The sequence below is a fragment of the Phaenicophaeus curvirostris genome, chromosome 16 (assembly GCF_032191515.1).
Source record: "Phaenicophaeus curvirostris isolate KB17595 chromosome 16, BPBGC_Pcur_1.0, whole genome shotgun sequence".
Lineage (NCBI taxonomy): Eukaryota > Metazoa > Chordata > Aves > Cuculiformes > Cuculidae > Phaenicophaeus > Phaenicophaeus curvirostris.
In genome coordinates, this window is record NC_091407.1 from 12,927,699 (window position 1) to 12,942,704 (window position 15,006).

At 36.4% G+C, this 15,006-nt stretch overlaps 1 protein-coding gene across 33 annotated transcripts in view; it reads right to left on the minus strand.

Annotated features, from left to right (window-relative positions):
* The window catches only part of RBFOX1 (RNA binding fox-1 homolog 1), an 862,353-nt gene that overhangs the window by 228,656 nt on the left and 618,691 nt on the right, over positions 1-15,006 (minus strand). For 10 of the 33 annotated variants that reach the window (XM_069870217.1, XM_069870203.1, XM_069870202.1 and 7 more), the window contains 2 exons: positions 13,680-13,834; positions 10,654-10,874 (listed from right to left, as the gene is read on the minus strand). The exons of 22 other annotated variants lie outside the window; for them this stretch is intronic. In XM_069870217.1, coding sequence (XP_069726318.1) covers positions 10,654-10,740 — 87 coding nt within the window. In that variant the 5' untranslated portion in view covers positions 10,741-10,874; positions 13,680-13,834. Of the gene's footprint in view, positions 1-10,653; positions 10,875-13,679; positions 13,835-15,006 lie in introns of those variants that run through there. One more of the 33 variants, XM_069870183.1, reaches the window with a different exon arrangement.

Genomic DNA, 15,006 nt, shown 5'->3' on the forward strand with positions numbered 1-15,006 from the left:
ATCAGATTTCAAGTGCTAGTACCCCTGAAAGGCATATGACATTTTCTCACAGATTGAAAGTTTCTCTTAAAGATATAGTTTACAGCACAGTGCAGTGGGGCACAGACTCAGAGCTGTCAGTCAGGCCTCCTTATGTTTTTCACACAATAAGACTCAAAAATCTACTGCAGATGAAAGTTCATATAAACTGCCTTCTTTCCAAATCTGTGCTTCCCTGTTGGGAACATATTCAGCAGACTTGGCTTACAGTACAGGATGTATATACTGGGCTTAATTGTGCCTAACAATCGTCTTGGCCAGGGGAAGGCATTTTCAGATGGGAAATGTGTGTGAACATCTGTTATGTTTCCCTGTGCCTGATTTTAACTGTTCCTTCATAGAGGAAGGCATAAAAATCAAAGCGTTCATTTCTGCAGTAAAAAGACCATGTACTCACTTCAGTCAATCCAGCACAGTATGTCAGTTAGAAATGGTGCTCTGAGAATCCTGCAATGGATTTATTTCATTTCCTGTAGCAGCAGCGTTCAAAAGGCTCAGTGTGTTTTAAGAACTTACGCCTACAAAATAAGTCACCACAGGAGCCAAAGACAGCTACCCAGTACACACTGACCAATGCTACAATGAAACTCATCCATCCTTCCACCCGTTTTTTTTCTTTCCCTTACAGAATATTTAGATACAAAAAAAATCTTTGAATTACCAACAATTTTAGGTAACCTCTAGAAGTATTTATAAGTAAATATTCACATACAATGCTTTTCTTCATTTTCTGTTTAAGATTCTGAATGAATATACTAACATGAAACTACACAGAACCATTTCTGCACCTGCACAAGTTTTAAAAAATTAATAGTCAACATAAGAACTGATTTGACAGGGAAAAACTGAGCAGGAATTAAAATTTGCCTAAGATGGTTTGGTTTTTTAAGGAGAATTGGGCCTAACCCTAGCTGCTGTGTTCCAGTTAGTCTTTAATTCTTTTCTGTTCATGGATCTGACTAGTGATAACTGCTAGGTCCTCCCTCATTATATCCAGGGAGTAAAAAAAACGGACGGATATATATGCCTTAAATTGAAAGACAAGACAAACAGAACCTTGAAGCTAGATTTTTAAATTAAGAGTTGGTCATAGACAGGTTTATATATTTTCAAGATCTCAAGTTAGCTTTATTCTGTTTTTAAACGTAAGTCTAAAAAGAAAAAAAAATACAGGTACAGTTTTGTGCACAGACAAAAGATTTTTTTAAAGAAAAGGTTAGAATAGAAAACATAATTTATTTCTGTGTTCCAGAAGGAGGGGAGGGGTTATCCAATGACACTTAATTTCCCTTAGTGGAAGGAAAGATTGTGCTGCCTTTTCCATGCTCATCTCAGAGCAGACCATTGCATGACTTGTCACAACAGAACACACCAGACTGTTGATTCCCCCTGTTGATATCAGAACAAGGTAGAAAAGACTGCTGCACTTCTGAAAGTAACATTCATTGGAATGGAGACCAAATTGTGAAAACACACTCAGTAGCTTGTACCTGAAGAGACAGCTTGCCAGCTACTTGCCAGCTTGACAGTTTCCAGGTACTGCAAATTTAAAAACCACTTAGTGCTGATTAGTTATTACAAATGCATAACAAAACATAAAATATTTAACTAGGGAGCAGACCTTTTATAGTATGGTTCAAGCTCTGCAGAATAAAACTTTGTTGGGACTCCATTAAACCATCCTCATGGCTCTCTTAAGAAATTGTATTTTATCTTTTGTATACAAACAAGCAGCAGCACCCTCTTCTATCCTGTCTTTCAATGGTTCTAAACAGTATTTATGTTTTGGGGTTTTTTATAGTAACTGAAGTAAAAATATTTTCATTCAATATGAGAAAAAATATCTCTAATCTCATTTTGCACAGACAAGATCTACTACATCAGAGAAACAAATAAAAAAAAAAAAAGGAAAAAGCTGATCAAGCACTATGCTCACTCTCTTAAAAGAAAACCCAGTATACATAAACCAGATATTCAACACTTAGAAAATATGGAACTGTTTTGCATACAGGAGGATACACCTTCAAGCTTTCTTTCAGATGACGGAAGTCCCATCTTAAGCCCTCAGTTCAGATTTCAGCTGAGCTTAATCACCTGAGCCACACTTAGAAAGCAAAGTGATCTCTGGGGAGTAAGGAAGGACTTGCCAGGTTTACTAATTCATTAAAGGTCAGCATCACACTGAGGCTAGTAGGGAAAATAAAAGAATGACTCATTTTGTGTTATTATCTACAAGACCATTCTCAGATGCAGGAAGACCTGCTTTCCCTCACCTCCGGTTGCCTTTTATTGCTCAACTAAATGTCATCTTTCTTGCGGTCAACTGCATGGTTATATCTTTTAAAAAGCCTGACCATGTCTTTTGGGGATTTTGTTTAGTTTTATTTTAACCTGTTCTTAATCACTCTTTAGAACTCCTACCTATGTTCAGGTTCTGATTTAATATAATTCCAAGATTGTTCTCTAGGGTGGGAGACATAGTAAAATGTTTGAAAATTCTCTTTTTTCTCTTTCTTGCTCTCAAGCATCAACATGATTTGTTCGCAAAGTGCTTGAAACATGCTAGTATATACTACCACTGCTGGCAAAAATGATGACAGCTGAAGCATCCCTGCCTAGCTGCTAGTAACCTTCAGAGAAATGCACATATTTACATTTTGGCAGCCCTCTCTTACCTGGGTCAGATGTTTTGCAGTTTACTTGTCTAAAACAGCTGGAGATAAATTTTACTATGTGCTAGATGGTCAAAACTTACAGAGAAAGTAAGGTGTCACAGACATCACAGTAAAACAACATTAAACAATCTACCATTTTCTCCACCATTGCTTTTGAATTTTACTAATTAGTATCCAGGATAGGAATTATACACTTTTGAAATAGTACAGCAAAGTAAGGACAGAGACAAAACGAAAGTGTACTTCTAGCTCTACAAGATGAAAAAAATACTGGGGTAATGATCATTTCAGCAGGCTTCTAATCTTTCAGACTTAAAAAACAAAATGAAACAATACTACAGCATAGTTCTGATCAGTTCACTGCTTAAAGAAATTTTTAGTTTTCACCTAATAAGAAATAAGCCACCTTTACTTAAGGCAACTCTCCAATGAAGTCTGAATAACGTTTCCTTTAAGTGCACAATTTGTTTTACTTAAAGGCTTGAGAAAAAATTCTAAAAGGCAGAATGTGGAAATATTCTAACTTTTGAATATATTGGCAAGAGACTAACTTTCCTCTGAGCCTGTTTAGCAACAAAACAATACACAGATGAAAAAAAAACCAAACAACCAAACCCAGGCACTCTTTATTGATTTACTAAAACCATCAGAAGTAAGAGGATTACATCATCCTCCAAGCAATCTAGCTCATTTATTTCTGGCCGCTAGAGGAAGAGAAGGAACAAAGTTATCATAATTTGCAATAATCTGAAAGTCATGAAACACGACTGGAAGTTCTGACACAGAAAATTTACCTGGACCGAATTCCTATTACGTATTTACAGTGCTAATGACCTGTTACTACATTAAAACACACCCAATATTTTTCAAATTATCTGTGAACCCTTCTCATGCTTGTAAACCTAAGACAGCTGTGATAGCTAAATAGCAAGTATTTAGCTAGGTGTGACTCCATCACTCTTGCATAGTAATAGGTCTGAGAAAACATGCTTCAGTTAAAAATTGCCAGCAGGCAAACACACCAAATAAAACATAATACATATTTTAAATGGGTTTCTAACTGTAGCTCAAGTAACATGAAGTAACTTATTAGAAGATAAGTAGGTAAAATATTCAAACCAACTCCATAAGAATAATTGTTCTGTGTTTAGAAATACAAGCATATTTTTATATCTGTTGTGTATCATTCTGCTGAAAGCAACAAAACAGGAGTTGTATCTCCTGGCATAATCTGGCCACTAGAATTTTTATTACTGATGATTATGCATGAGTCAAAAAAAAAAATCAGTTGAAATTCCAGATTTTTGGAAATAGCCGTGTCAGCTTACTAGCTTCTAGTTAGGGAAGCCAAATTAAATAATATGTATTTTTGGAGAGAATCCAAATCTTAAAAGTTTTGTCCTATTTAGAGGTTGGACAAATAGAATTTGTCTGAATGAAAGTTATTCTATCAATAAAAGCTACCCTGTTCATACATGCCTAAACATCTTCTATTTATTCTACTTGAAAACAACCAAAACACTGTAGAAGCTGCAGCCATAAAGACGCAGATTTACTGAGTTTGTTGCCATACTAAAACACTCCGTTGAAGTCTATTATCCAACACACAACTCAGTGACCATAATTATATATCACAATGTCTAAATCTCACTAATACTGATATTATTTGCAAAAGTGGGACAGGAAAAAAATCTGTGTCTTTTAGAAGTCAGCTCTTCTGCTGAGCTCAGGAAAACGTCCTGTCTGCAACACAAATTGACTGAGCTGATGAAGTAAGAGGTAATGTAACATAATTTGAAAGAGTCAGGCAATATACAAGTTAATTTCTGAAGTAAAGGCTAGAAAGGAAAAATCAGGCATGTGGGAGGAAAAAATAACAAGTTGTTTCTTCGCTGAACTAAAACTATTTTGATAGGTCATCCCTCTCACTAAAAAAAAAAAAAAAAGGGCTTTTGGTCAATGGAAAAGACCCTCTGCAGATTCATTCACGTGGTATTGTATGATATCTGCACTTATTACCAAGAAAGAAAGGCAAGATAAAAGAAAAACTCTTGCAATGGCAATAACAAAATACTTCCAAGCTGCCTGTAGCCTCTTAAGCAAATGACAGCTTCCAGAGAACACTCATTGGCTACATTGCTTCCACAGACAAAAAAAAAAAAAAAAAAAAAAAAGTTGTCTTTCAGAGGTTTAAATGTTGATAACATTTTTCTAAACAAAGTAATACATACCACATCCATCGCTATCACCACCACCTTACGTATCCCATTAAAAGCAATTTTGATACAGAAGGGAGAAAAAATTTGCAAGTCTTGGACTGAGAGAAGAAATTTTAGATAGGCTCTCTCAAAAACAGAACAAAATATGCACTCAGATTAAGTGACTGAAGTAGTAAAATATGTTAGTCCTTCACTCACAAAGCACCGAAAGCACAGTACCAGTAACAGGAGATCCTTACCACTTGCGAAGATAGAACAAAATCAACCCAGAATAAATCTGCATCTGAGGCAAACCACCTGCTTACTGCATTTCCAATAGGCAATTCAGCCAGTGTAAACAGAAATTATGCACTGCATTCCACTACAGCATACTCTAAAAACAACCAAAAGAACTATGCACTACTTCAGGCAACACAGGAAGAACTAAAACCGCTCATAATTTCTATTTTAAATGCATTATTCAAATAAAAAAACAACAACGAAATTACAACAGCCTTTTTCATTTAAGGAAACAATATATATACAACATTTCCCAACAATGGACTGTCAGAAAGAGTGTGATTTTGCAAGTAGCACTAGCATCTACAGATATTCTCCATGTACTCACTGCTAGCACTTACCAATACAGCACAAACCCAGGGATTTTACAGATGGGTAAAGATGGAACTGTGAAGATCACAGCAACACTACTTTTCACAGCATATTCTAGGCAATTCTCTCACTTAGCCCTAAAATAAAATGGAACTGTCTCCAGATTTCCATTTTCCAGTTGTCAGGCAAACACGCTAGTTAACCAGTTATGGAAAATCAGATATACCGATCTAACCAAAATACCCTAAGAATAATTTAAACTTAATTATGATACACTTACGAGCACAGCCACTGCCAGTTTATTAACTACTTAACCAACAGCCATCTATTTCCCACTTTTCTTCTACCTGCCTTTGCCACTACAGAAATAAATATACAAAAGCAGAAGAAAAGGTTTTAGTTCAGCTGACTGAAAGCTTAAACAGCGAACATAAGCTTAAACCCTCAGAACTTGGCACTTCTCTGGTCACTATGCCAAAATAAAAGCATACTTTAAATAATACTCATATTCAGGAAAAAAAATCCATCTTTTTACTCCTTAAAATTTAAGTAGCGCATTTTTTTATTAAACAAAAGTGTTCCTCTATTTAGGATTTTTCCAGTAGGTTTTGGAAAGACTAGGTAATATCAGCTTTAGTAATTTTTATAATAACACATATGACCACCTCCTCCTCTGCTAAATGGAAATTGAGCCACACAAACCAGCCAAGTAAGAATTCAGCATGCATCATTAAAATACCATATATTGCACTTGTGTTTTTTGAAATATTTAATCATAATCCTAACATTCCAAGTACCTAGAGCAATTGCAAAGATTTTATATAACTACAACACTTAAAGCCATGAAAGATTAAGCTAATACAGAGGCATTTAACTCATTCATCTACAAAACATACTGCTGTTCTGCGAATTGTGAAAGCTTTTTTGATGCTTCACTTTGTAATTTGAATGATTAACAGAATTTACATTTGTTTCACATATAAGACAGTACAGCAGCACAAAGCCCCATTTCCTGACAGCCGGGCAAAGGCCCCGCACCCTGCCCAATGCAGATGGATCATTTTCGTGTGACACGCTACTGACTTCACTGCTCACTCACGGGAATGAAATGGCAAAATTGGGATCTGAACCAACGGCAGGGTTAGAAGCCTTTTACTAGATGGCCACATAAAACTCTAAGGCATTTTTTTTCTTCTCACCTGCCAGGAAAAACAGCATGATAGTTTTCATACAAAGTAGACCTTGCTGTCTTCAGCATATGCAGTTGCTGGATTGCAGTACCTGCTTTGGTCCTCGTGGCAGTGTGATTGTGACAGCCTGTGAAGCCATCAGTACATTTTTTATGCCAAGTCAGAAAATATATCTCCACCCACGTGAGGCATAATGCTATTTATGCATCATTTGTACTTTCATGTAATTTTTTTCCTCCTACAGTTTCACCATGGAGGAACACGGGAGAGGAAAATATATTTTATTTTTCTCATTAAAAATCATACAATCAAAGAATAGTTTGGGTTGGAAGGGACCTTAAAGCCCATCCAGTTTCCAATGCCCCTGCCATGGGCCGGGACGTCCCACTACATGAGGTTACCCAAGGCTCCATCCATCTTGGCCTCGAACACCTCCAGGGATGGGGCAGCCACAACTTCCCTGGGCAACCTGTGCCAGGACCTCACCACTGTCATGGTGAAGAAATTATTCCTAATGTCTAATCTAAATCTGCCCCTATCCAGTTTATACCCGTTCCCCCTTGTCCTATCACCACAAGCCATCATGAATACTCCCTCTCCAGCTTTCTTGTAGGCTCCTTCCAGGTACTTGAAGGTTGCTACAAGATCACCTTAGAGCCTTCTCTTCTCCAGGCTGAACAAGCCCAACTCTCTCAGCCTGTCCTCACATGGAAGGTGCTCTAGCCCTCTGATCATACTTTGTAGTCCTCCTTTGGACGTGTTCCAACAGCTCCATCTCCTTCTTATGTTGAGGATTCCCGAACTGGACACAATACTCCAGATGAGGTCTCACAAGAGAGGAACAGAGGAGCAGAATCCTCTCCCTCATCCTGCTGGACACACTTCTTTTGATGCAGCCCAGAATATGGTTGGCCTTCTGGGCTGTGACAGCACACTGCCAGCTCATGTTGAGCTCCTCATCAACCAGCACCCCCAGGTCCTTCTTCTTAACACTTAAAATGTGTTAAGATGTCAGACAATAATACCGCCATCATTCTAATAATTTTTTAATATATGTATTTATTTACTGAAAATAAAACTAAGTTCACAAGTATATTAAACACAATTTGATACATTATGACATATCTGATATTTGATAGGAATGGTTGGACGATGATCCTGGAGGTCTTTTCCAACCTAGCAATTCTGTGATCTGTAACTCTAAAGAAATACTTTCTCTCTCTCCAAGAACACCTGCATTCCATTTTGCATCATCTTACTCAAATATACAACCTCAGTACGAGGAATCCAGATCTTCTTAATAAAGTCATACATACAATTGTGAAAACGTGCAAGGCTGTTTATAACTAAAGTGTTTTCACTGCCACTTTTTGTTTGTCCTAAGTCTCACACATCCCAGCAAGAAGGTATGATGAAAGCAAGTGGAGGATACAGGATAGCATTTACCAAGAAATTTAGGAGAAGAGGGAGGAAAAGTCCGGACATACACAACATAAAGTAAAATAATACAGTACTTAAAGGTGCACAAGCCCTGAAGACTAACAGTTGTCCACAGAGATCTGAGCTCTCTCTTGCTCCACCACGGAACATAAAACAGTCCCAAATCTCTAAGCACTACACTGTTTTCACATGCAGTCTTGGTCTAAAGCCAATTGGAAAATACAGGGAATCCCAATCAGAAATACATCTACTTTCTGTAGAGATCCATGCAAATAAATACATTGAAATCTTATAAGCCTCCGAAATGATAAGACAGTCCCATATTTGAAAATACTTCTTCAGGGTTGTGGTTCTCAACCTGCAACCCACTAAAAAAAAAAACAAACCAAAAAACAATAAAAAACCAAACCCCAACCACCCAACATTGGCAGAATCAGTTTATCAAGGCATATTTTTAAAGAAAGCTTCCATTAAAGTTCTGAACATTATGTAATTTTTGCTTAGAAGAGGATGATATAAATATACCTGTCAAGCGTCCTTTGCATTATTTATATTGGATATTTTACTTAGGTTTACTCTAAGAGACAAACAATAAGCATCCTAGTATCATAAGCTGAGATACTGCAAATGCAGATAAAAGCTTGGGGTGAGAAAGTGGTTAAACCATTTAATGTTCTAGTTCCCTCACTAAGACAATAACTCAAACATCTGTTTCATTTCCAAAATGCAGTTTTTAGGTACGACATTAGGGACAGGGAATGAAGAGGAGAGACTAGATTTGCATTCACATAAAGAATATTGTTCAACTATATCTGCTAACATACCTATTTTTTTTCATAAAACAATAGCTATTGCTTGATTATTTTAGACCTACGCTAATGGAGTAGCATAGGTCTGGATTTACCTTTCTAAGGAAAGGAAGTAAAAAAAAAAAAAGAAAATATTTGAAATAAGGAATCCCGAATTTTTAAAGGACGCTTTCTTCTAATCTATCTGCTTGGATAATGCGTCCAGAGTGGCATTTTGTAATGACAGCAACTTTCCAACAAATCAATAGTTATTTAATTCCCAACAAGCTCTTGAGTCCATTAAACCTGATTACATTCACCCATTTCAGTTGGGTGCAGTTATTTTTCCTACACCGGCACTTAATCTATAACAGGAACTTATGAGAACTTTCAAAAGCAATTTCAACATCAATCAGCATAGAGTGAAAGGCACAATTTGCTTGTAATTATTTATTGGACAGGATGGCACGGGGTCTGACTGAGTTCTAGCATCCGACCTTCACCCCCAAATTCTAATGGATATGAAGGCCTGCTTGATGTGTTCAAGTGTTCTACCATGTTTCACCACATAGACAAATAGCATCAGCTTGCATGTCGCAGATGACAGTTTTTTCAGTACCTGATAACGGCCACTGTGCAACGCTGTATTTCTTTTTCAGACATATGTGGCTGATATTAAGTCTACAGTGAAGAATACAGCTCTCAGTCTTCATTTACTGAATGGACCTATATGGAAAAAAAGCTGTTTCATTCTGTGACTGCCCCTCTACAACAGCTAATTGTTGTAGTAAAGGAGCATAATGAAAATTTGCCTCTTCTCCACAGTTAATTTGACTGATCACTAGCATGACACAGAAATGCCATAATAGATGTGTCTCTCTCGACCCTGTTAATGTCCAAAATCTAACTACTGCCATTTATAGGATACATTTTCTTTTCCATGTTAGCAATGCTTGAATACTGTCTCAATGTCCTCTAATGCTGTAAATAACAGAATATTTTTTGCTTACTTAATGTCTACATGATCTATTCAAAATCTTAAGCCTGACAGCAAAAAAGTTGGTAGTATCACTGAAAAATAAATCAAAACTAGACAACACAGCAACAACAACTAAATCTAGTAATTGCCAGTTAACTTCTAAAATAAAGAACTCTCGCCCTAAAGCAAGATCTTACACTGCCAGGGCTCAAAGGTATTAATATGATGTGCATAAATATTCCGTGAAGGTGATATATTCCTCTACACACAAAACCGCAGACCCCTTCTCATTCAGTGTGACGCGTAACATATGAATTAATGCATATTTAACACTATTCATATTTGTTGTGCTAAAACACTTAACCTAAACACATCACGGTAAGTTACTTTGTCTTATGACCTGCCGTGGGAATGCTGACTCCCTCAGAAACCTAGGATGGATAGCAAATCCTCTGCCCTGTGGTCAACCTCGTGAAGCAAAGGCATGAATGTTAAACAGCAGACAAATCAATACAAGCAAATATAGCTCAACTACACCATTTATTCAGCCATGAGAGATGTCAATACACAGATTAGGGTGATCCATCTTTTTGATTTCCTACTGTCTTCTCACTGACTACATGAGAGCTTTTGCCTGTATTAAAAGTGTTTGCTTTCTCAACCATAAAAATTCCAATTATTACTCTAAGTGCACTAGAGTTAAGTTGCTTGTTGGAAGCGGCCTTGCATTACCTGAACAAGTCCAGCGAAGTATGGTGCTGCCGGCAGAATCATTGGCACTCCATATGGATGTAGCAAAACTCCTTGAGACGACAACATGGTTTAAGTGATAGTGTTACTCCCACTAAAGCTAAACACATCAATTGAAAGTTAGGGGAAAATCTATATACCAACTTCTTCCAAACTCAGAGCTAGAACCAAATAACTTCTGTCAGGGGCAAAGCCCACATCAGCTGTAAAAAAAAGAAAAAAATTGACGTCAGCAACTCTTAATGTTAAAATTTTCTTCAGAGACAACAGATAGAGACAACAGCTGCAAACCTAACTCTACCGAAAAAGGAAGGTGCTATTTTGGGACCAGCTTAAGTAACATGACTAATCAACTCCTCTTTTCAGTTCAGATTTTTAAGTACTATACACAGACAGATCAAATTCCGTACACATCTACTGATTAGAATTAATTTTCCTATCAGTTCTGGCACATGCATGACAACAGTTGCTATTAGAAGCCATTTAAAAATAATCAGGCTTATCATGATTGGATAAATAAATGTTTCCCTGTATTTAAAAGCTGTTAAACAATATTCATATGAGAGTTTAAACTTAAGTCTGTTATACAGGATACATAGTTTGGTTTGATTTATGATATTTTTCTTGCTTATTTTGAATATATGAACTAAATAATGCAATCTAACTACTTCTATTAGAGTAAATTATACTTTAATGGCTTTTCTAACCTTTCATAACATCTATGTTGCCACACTTATCATAGCTTTTTAAAAAGGACAAATTTTACCTTTAGAGTATTTCATATCTATTTTCCAATTAAACTCACACTCTTCACGTAAGAGACAAAAGAGTGAAATTTAGGCTGTTTCCACCCCTAAACAAAACATTTTTCCTTTTAACGTACTGCTTGCAAGACATTCTCTTCTGTGGCTAATCATTTTTACTTCAGACAAAACAAGCTTAGTCATCAACACCTGTTTCACATACAATGTATCTTCTACTGTAGATATGATTAATGACAAGAATTATAATTGAGCAAGTGTTTTTAATTCAATAAATAAAAACTTAGATGCTTAAAACTTCATGTTGCAAGTCAAAAGGAAAAAAAAGCACCCTCTCCTAAAGCCATTGAATAACCAGGGTGCTTCACATCACTAATTTCAGCTATTTGATTTTGTTGCATAATTACTTTTCCAGGTAACTAATTGCAGACAAGATTTGATGTGATACTCAATTATTTCATGTCACATTTTGACCATCGCAAAAGGTTTTCAGTAATTGATTCTCATGTATCAAGGCAGCCCTGTTGTGTGATTTAGAAATCTACCTTAGCAGCTGCACATTGGTCCTTGTTACTATCAGCCTTACACCACTGCTAACTTTAGATGTTGAATTGTGACCCTCTATGATGCTCTTTCGAGAGGCTGCCAATGAGGACAGCAACTGTCACATGACGAAGTGATGTTTACCCAGTTCCATCTCCTGTTACAGAACCATTTTGCTTTTCTGTTGGGGGTAATGCTGTTCGCACTGGTTATCTGACTATGCTTAGCTATTAATGATATTTCTTGCTCTTTTCTTATTTAGGAACAGAACCCCATAGTTCAATTACTAAGCACACAGTAGGCTGACATATTTTGCCAAAAATATTTCATAAATTTCAATGCAAAACCAGTTATTAATATCAAAACAGAAATATATAAACAAAAGCTATATATGAGAAAGTGAGCTGCCATTACAACTCATTTAAAAGTATTTCATCTCTAAACTCCCAATAATTTTAACTATTTACTTATTTGTTTGCTCTAACAGAGTGGGCTACATTTGAAGAGAAAGATTTTTCACCTACGAATGGAGATTATAAAATGGATTCTGCAAGCTTTACTCAAATTCCTCCAGTGGGACAACTGAAATGAATAAGGATTGCTAAACTGCTCTGTAAAATACCTTGTTGGGTTTTTCATTATTTTTGGGGTTTTTGGGGTTTTTTTGTCTGTTTTGTTTTAGCACGTATATATTTGATAAGATGTTAAGACAACCCCAAGAGCAAGGGTTTTCTACAGAGAAGCACACGCGTAAGGGAAGTTTTCACATGATCTGTTTTGGGACAGTTTTTGCTTAACATTTACATTATGTCTTAGCACAAGGCAACGTGCTGACCTGATGACGTAAAATTGGAAGGCACTGTCAAGACTGAGAAGGATAAGAATGTTATATGGAATTGCTCAACTTGAGGGAATGCATTAAGAGAAATGGGATGAAAATCAATAATATAAAGTGTAAGGTTATGCTTCTGCTAATAACAGAAACTTCAGTTCTAAATTCAGGATGAGGAAAAGCAGGACCTCACTGCATTTGCTTAAGGACTTCAAGCTGTTAGTGTGATGCAAATATGAAAAGGAACATTATCACTGTTTCCTAATTGATTTTATTTCTCAATTAATTTCTTAGAGGTACTTCCAATTGCATATGGAAACTTCCATCCATGTTAAAAAAAAATAATAATTCCAAATCAACTACAACAGGTGTAGAGAAAGTCCTTTTTGTGTTGTTCAGGGGAACAGAGCAGCTATGTTTTAACAGACACCTTAGAAAGCTTGATTTGTTTATCCTAGCAAAACAGTCTGTGAGCAGGGAAGAAAACAGTAGGAGGAATAGACTGTTTAAGCTAAGTACAATGCTGACGTACTAAAAATAAAGGAAAAATTAGTTAAGAGTAAATTTAGGCTGAAAATATTTTTTTCTGGTTATTTTTTTAGAAGTGTTTTGGTGATGGCTGACTGAGGGTCTAGAACAGCCTATCAAAACCACAGCAAGAAAAAAAGAATTACTTATATAAGACAATTATATGATGCCAATAGTAGAGGTAGTCTGAACTCTGCAACTTGCAGGAGAACCCTTCCAATCCTTTGCAAGCAGCATAAACGTTCAAGAATAGTGAAAATACCAGATGTCTATAAAGCATTTATATCTACTACATTGCAGATTATAATATATAAAAATAAACTTTGAAAATAAATGGTAGTTACCTGTTTTAATGAAAGGATGCTTTGCTTGCCTCACTATAACAACATGCTTCTAAATGTATAGCTGTATGGCACTCCAAATCCAAGCTCTGACTTTCTGGTTGGGCTCTTTGATGATGTCCCATGTGTGCACCAGCTACCTAAGTTCGCACAAACCTCTGTGAATCAAAACCACAGAAGTACAATACAGCTTTACTTACATCTCTGCCCCGTGCCAAATTCTGAACTTAACGCCAATGCAACTATATCAGCTTCACCAGTTTATACCAATACATTTATTTTCCCTCCCAGCCACACAAAAGGAAATTTATCTTCAGTTTTACAGTTCACCATTAGTTAGCATTAATCGTCTCTTCTGTTCTGCAGCAACATCATGAATACATGAAATCTGACCATAAAGAGTGCTGAGGACTCGAATAGCAAGCCAGAAGAGTACTAAATAAATTTGTTTCACTTTAGCAGGACCTCTAGCACTATTAAAGTTTAGTACAAGCCTAAATGTTTTTTGCTAGGGCAAAGCCAGAATGGTCAGTACTATGCACATCCATCACCCGCCTGGAGCCACTGATGTTGGCAGCACTTCCTTCCTACCTACTCCAGGATTCTTGCGCCCTGCAAAAAATAAAGTATGTGTGTGGGTGGAAAGGGGGAGATCATCTATTTTAAACAACTATACTGCTTCCACTTCCACTGCATTCTAGAAAACTATAATGCTGTTAGAAAAAAGTGACCCTCTAAGCCATTTTCGGAGAGCATATTTCTTTCCTCTGTCTGTTTCCAACCCCTTTCCTTTTTTTTGCCATTAAAAAAAGTCAAGGATTTTCTGAAACTGAACACTGATTTTAAAAATTAAATACAGGAGAAAAGAATAAGAAAACAGATTAACACTAGTCTTAAATAGACAAGTAAACATGCACTCTTATGTATTTCATTTCTACAGAAAGTTGCTAAAAGGCAAGTATTGTTTATGAAAACCAATCAGCAATTCCAAAAATTAGCAGCAAAATAAGAATTTATTCACATTGGACTGAAGACTCCCAGGTGATACTACTTGAATCAGAGCTAAGAAGCTTGTACAATGCACACTTTTTTAAACTCAAAGACTATTTTTGCACTAGTAATACAATGCATCAACTGAATCGATGAATTAAGAGACTATAATTATTCCACACAGAAATTGACTGAACCATCAGACTTCCAAAATCTGACAGAGTAGTCCTGCTATGAACTTGCCCCCTAGAAAGGTTTAAAGGTGAGCAGCATAGGTTAAAGAAACTAAGGTAGCAGTAGAAGGTCACAAAATACTGAAGTATTTCAGGCCCAGCAGTCT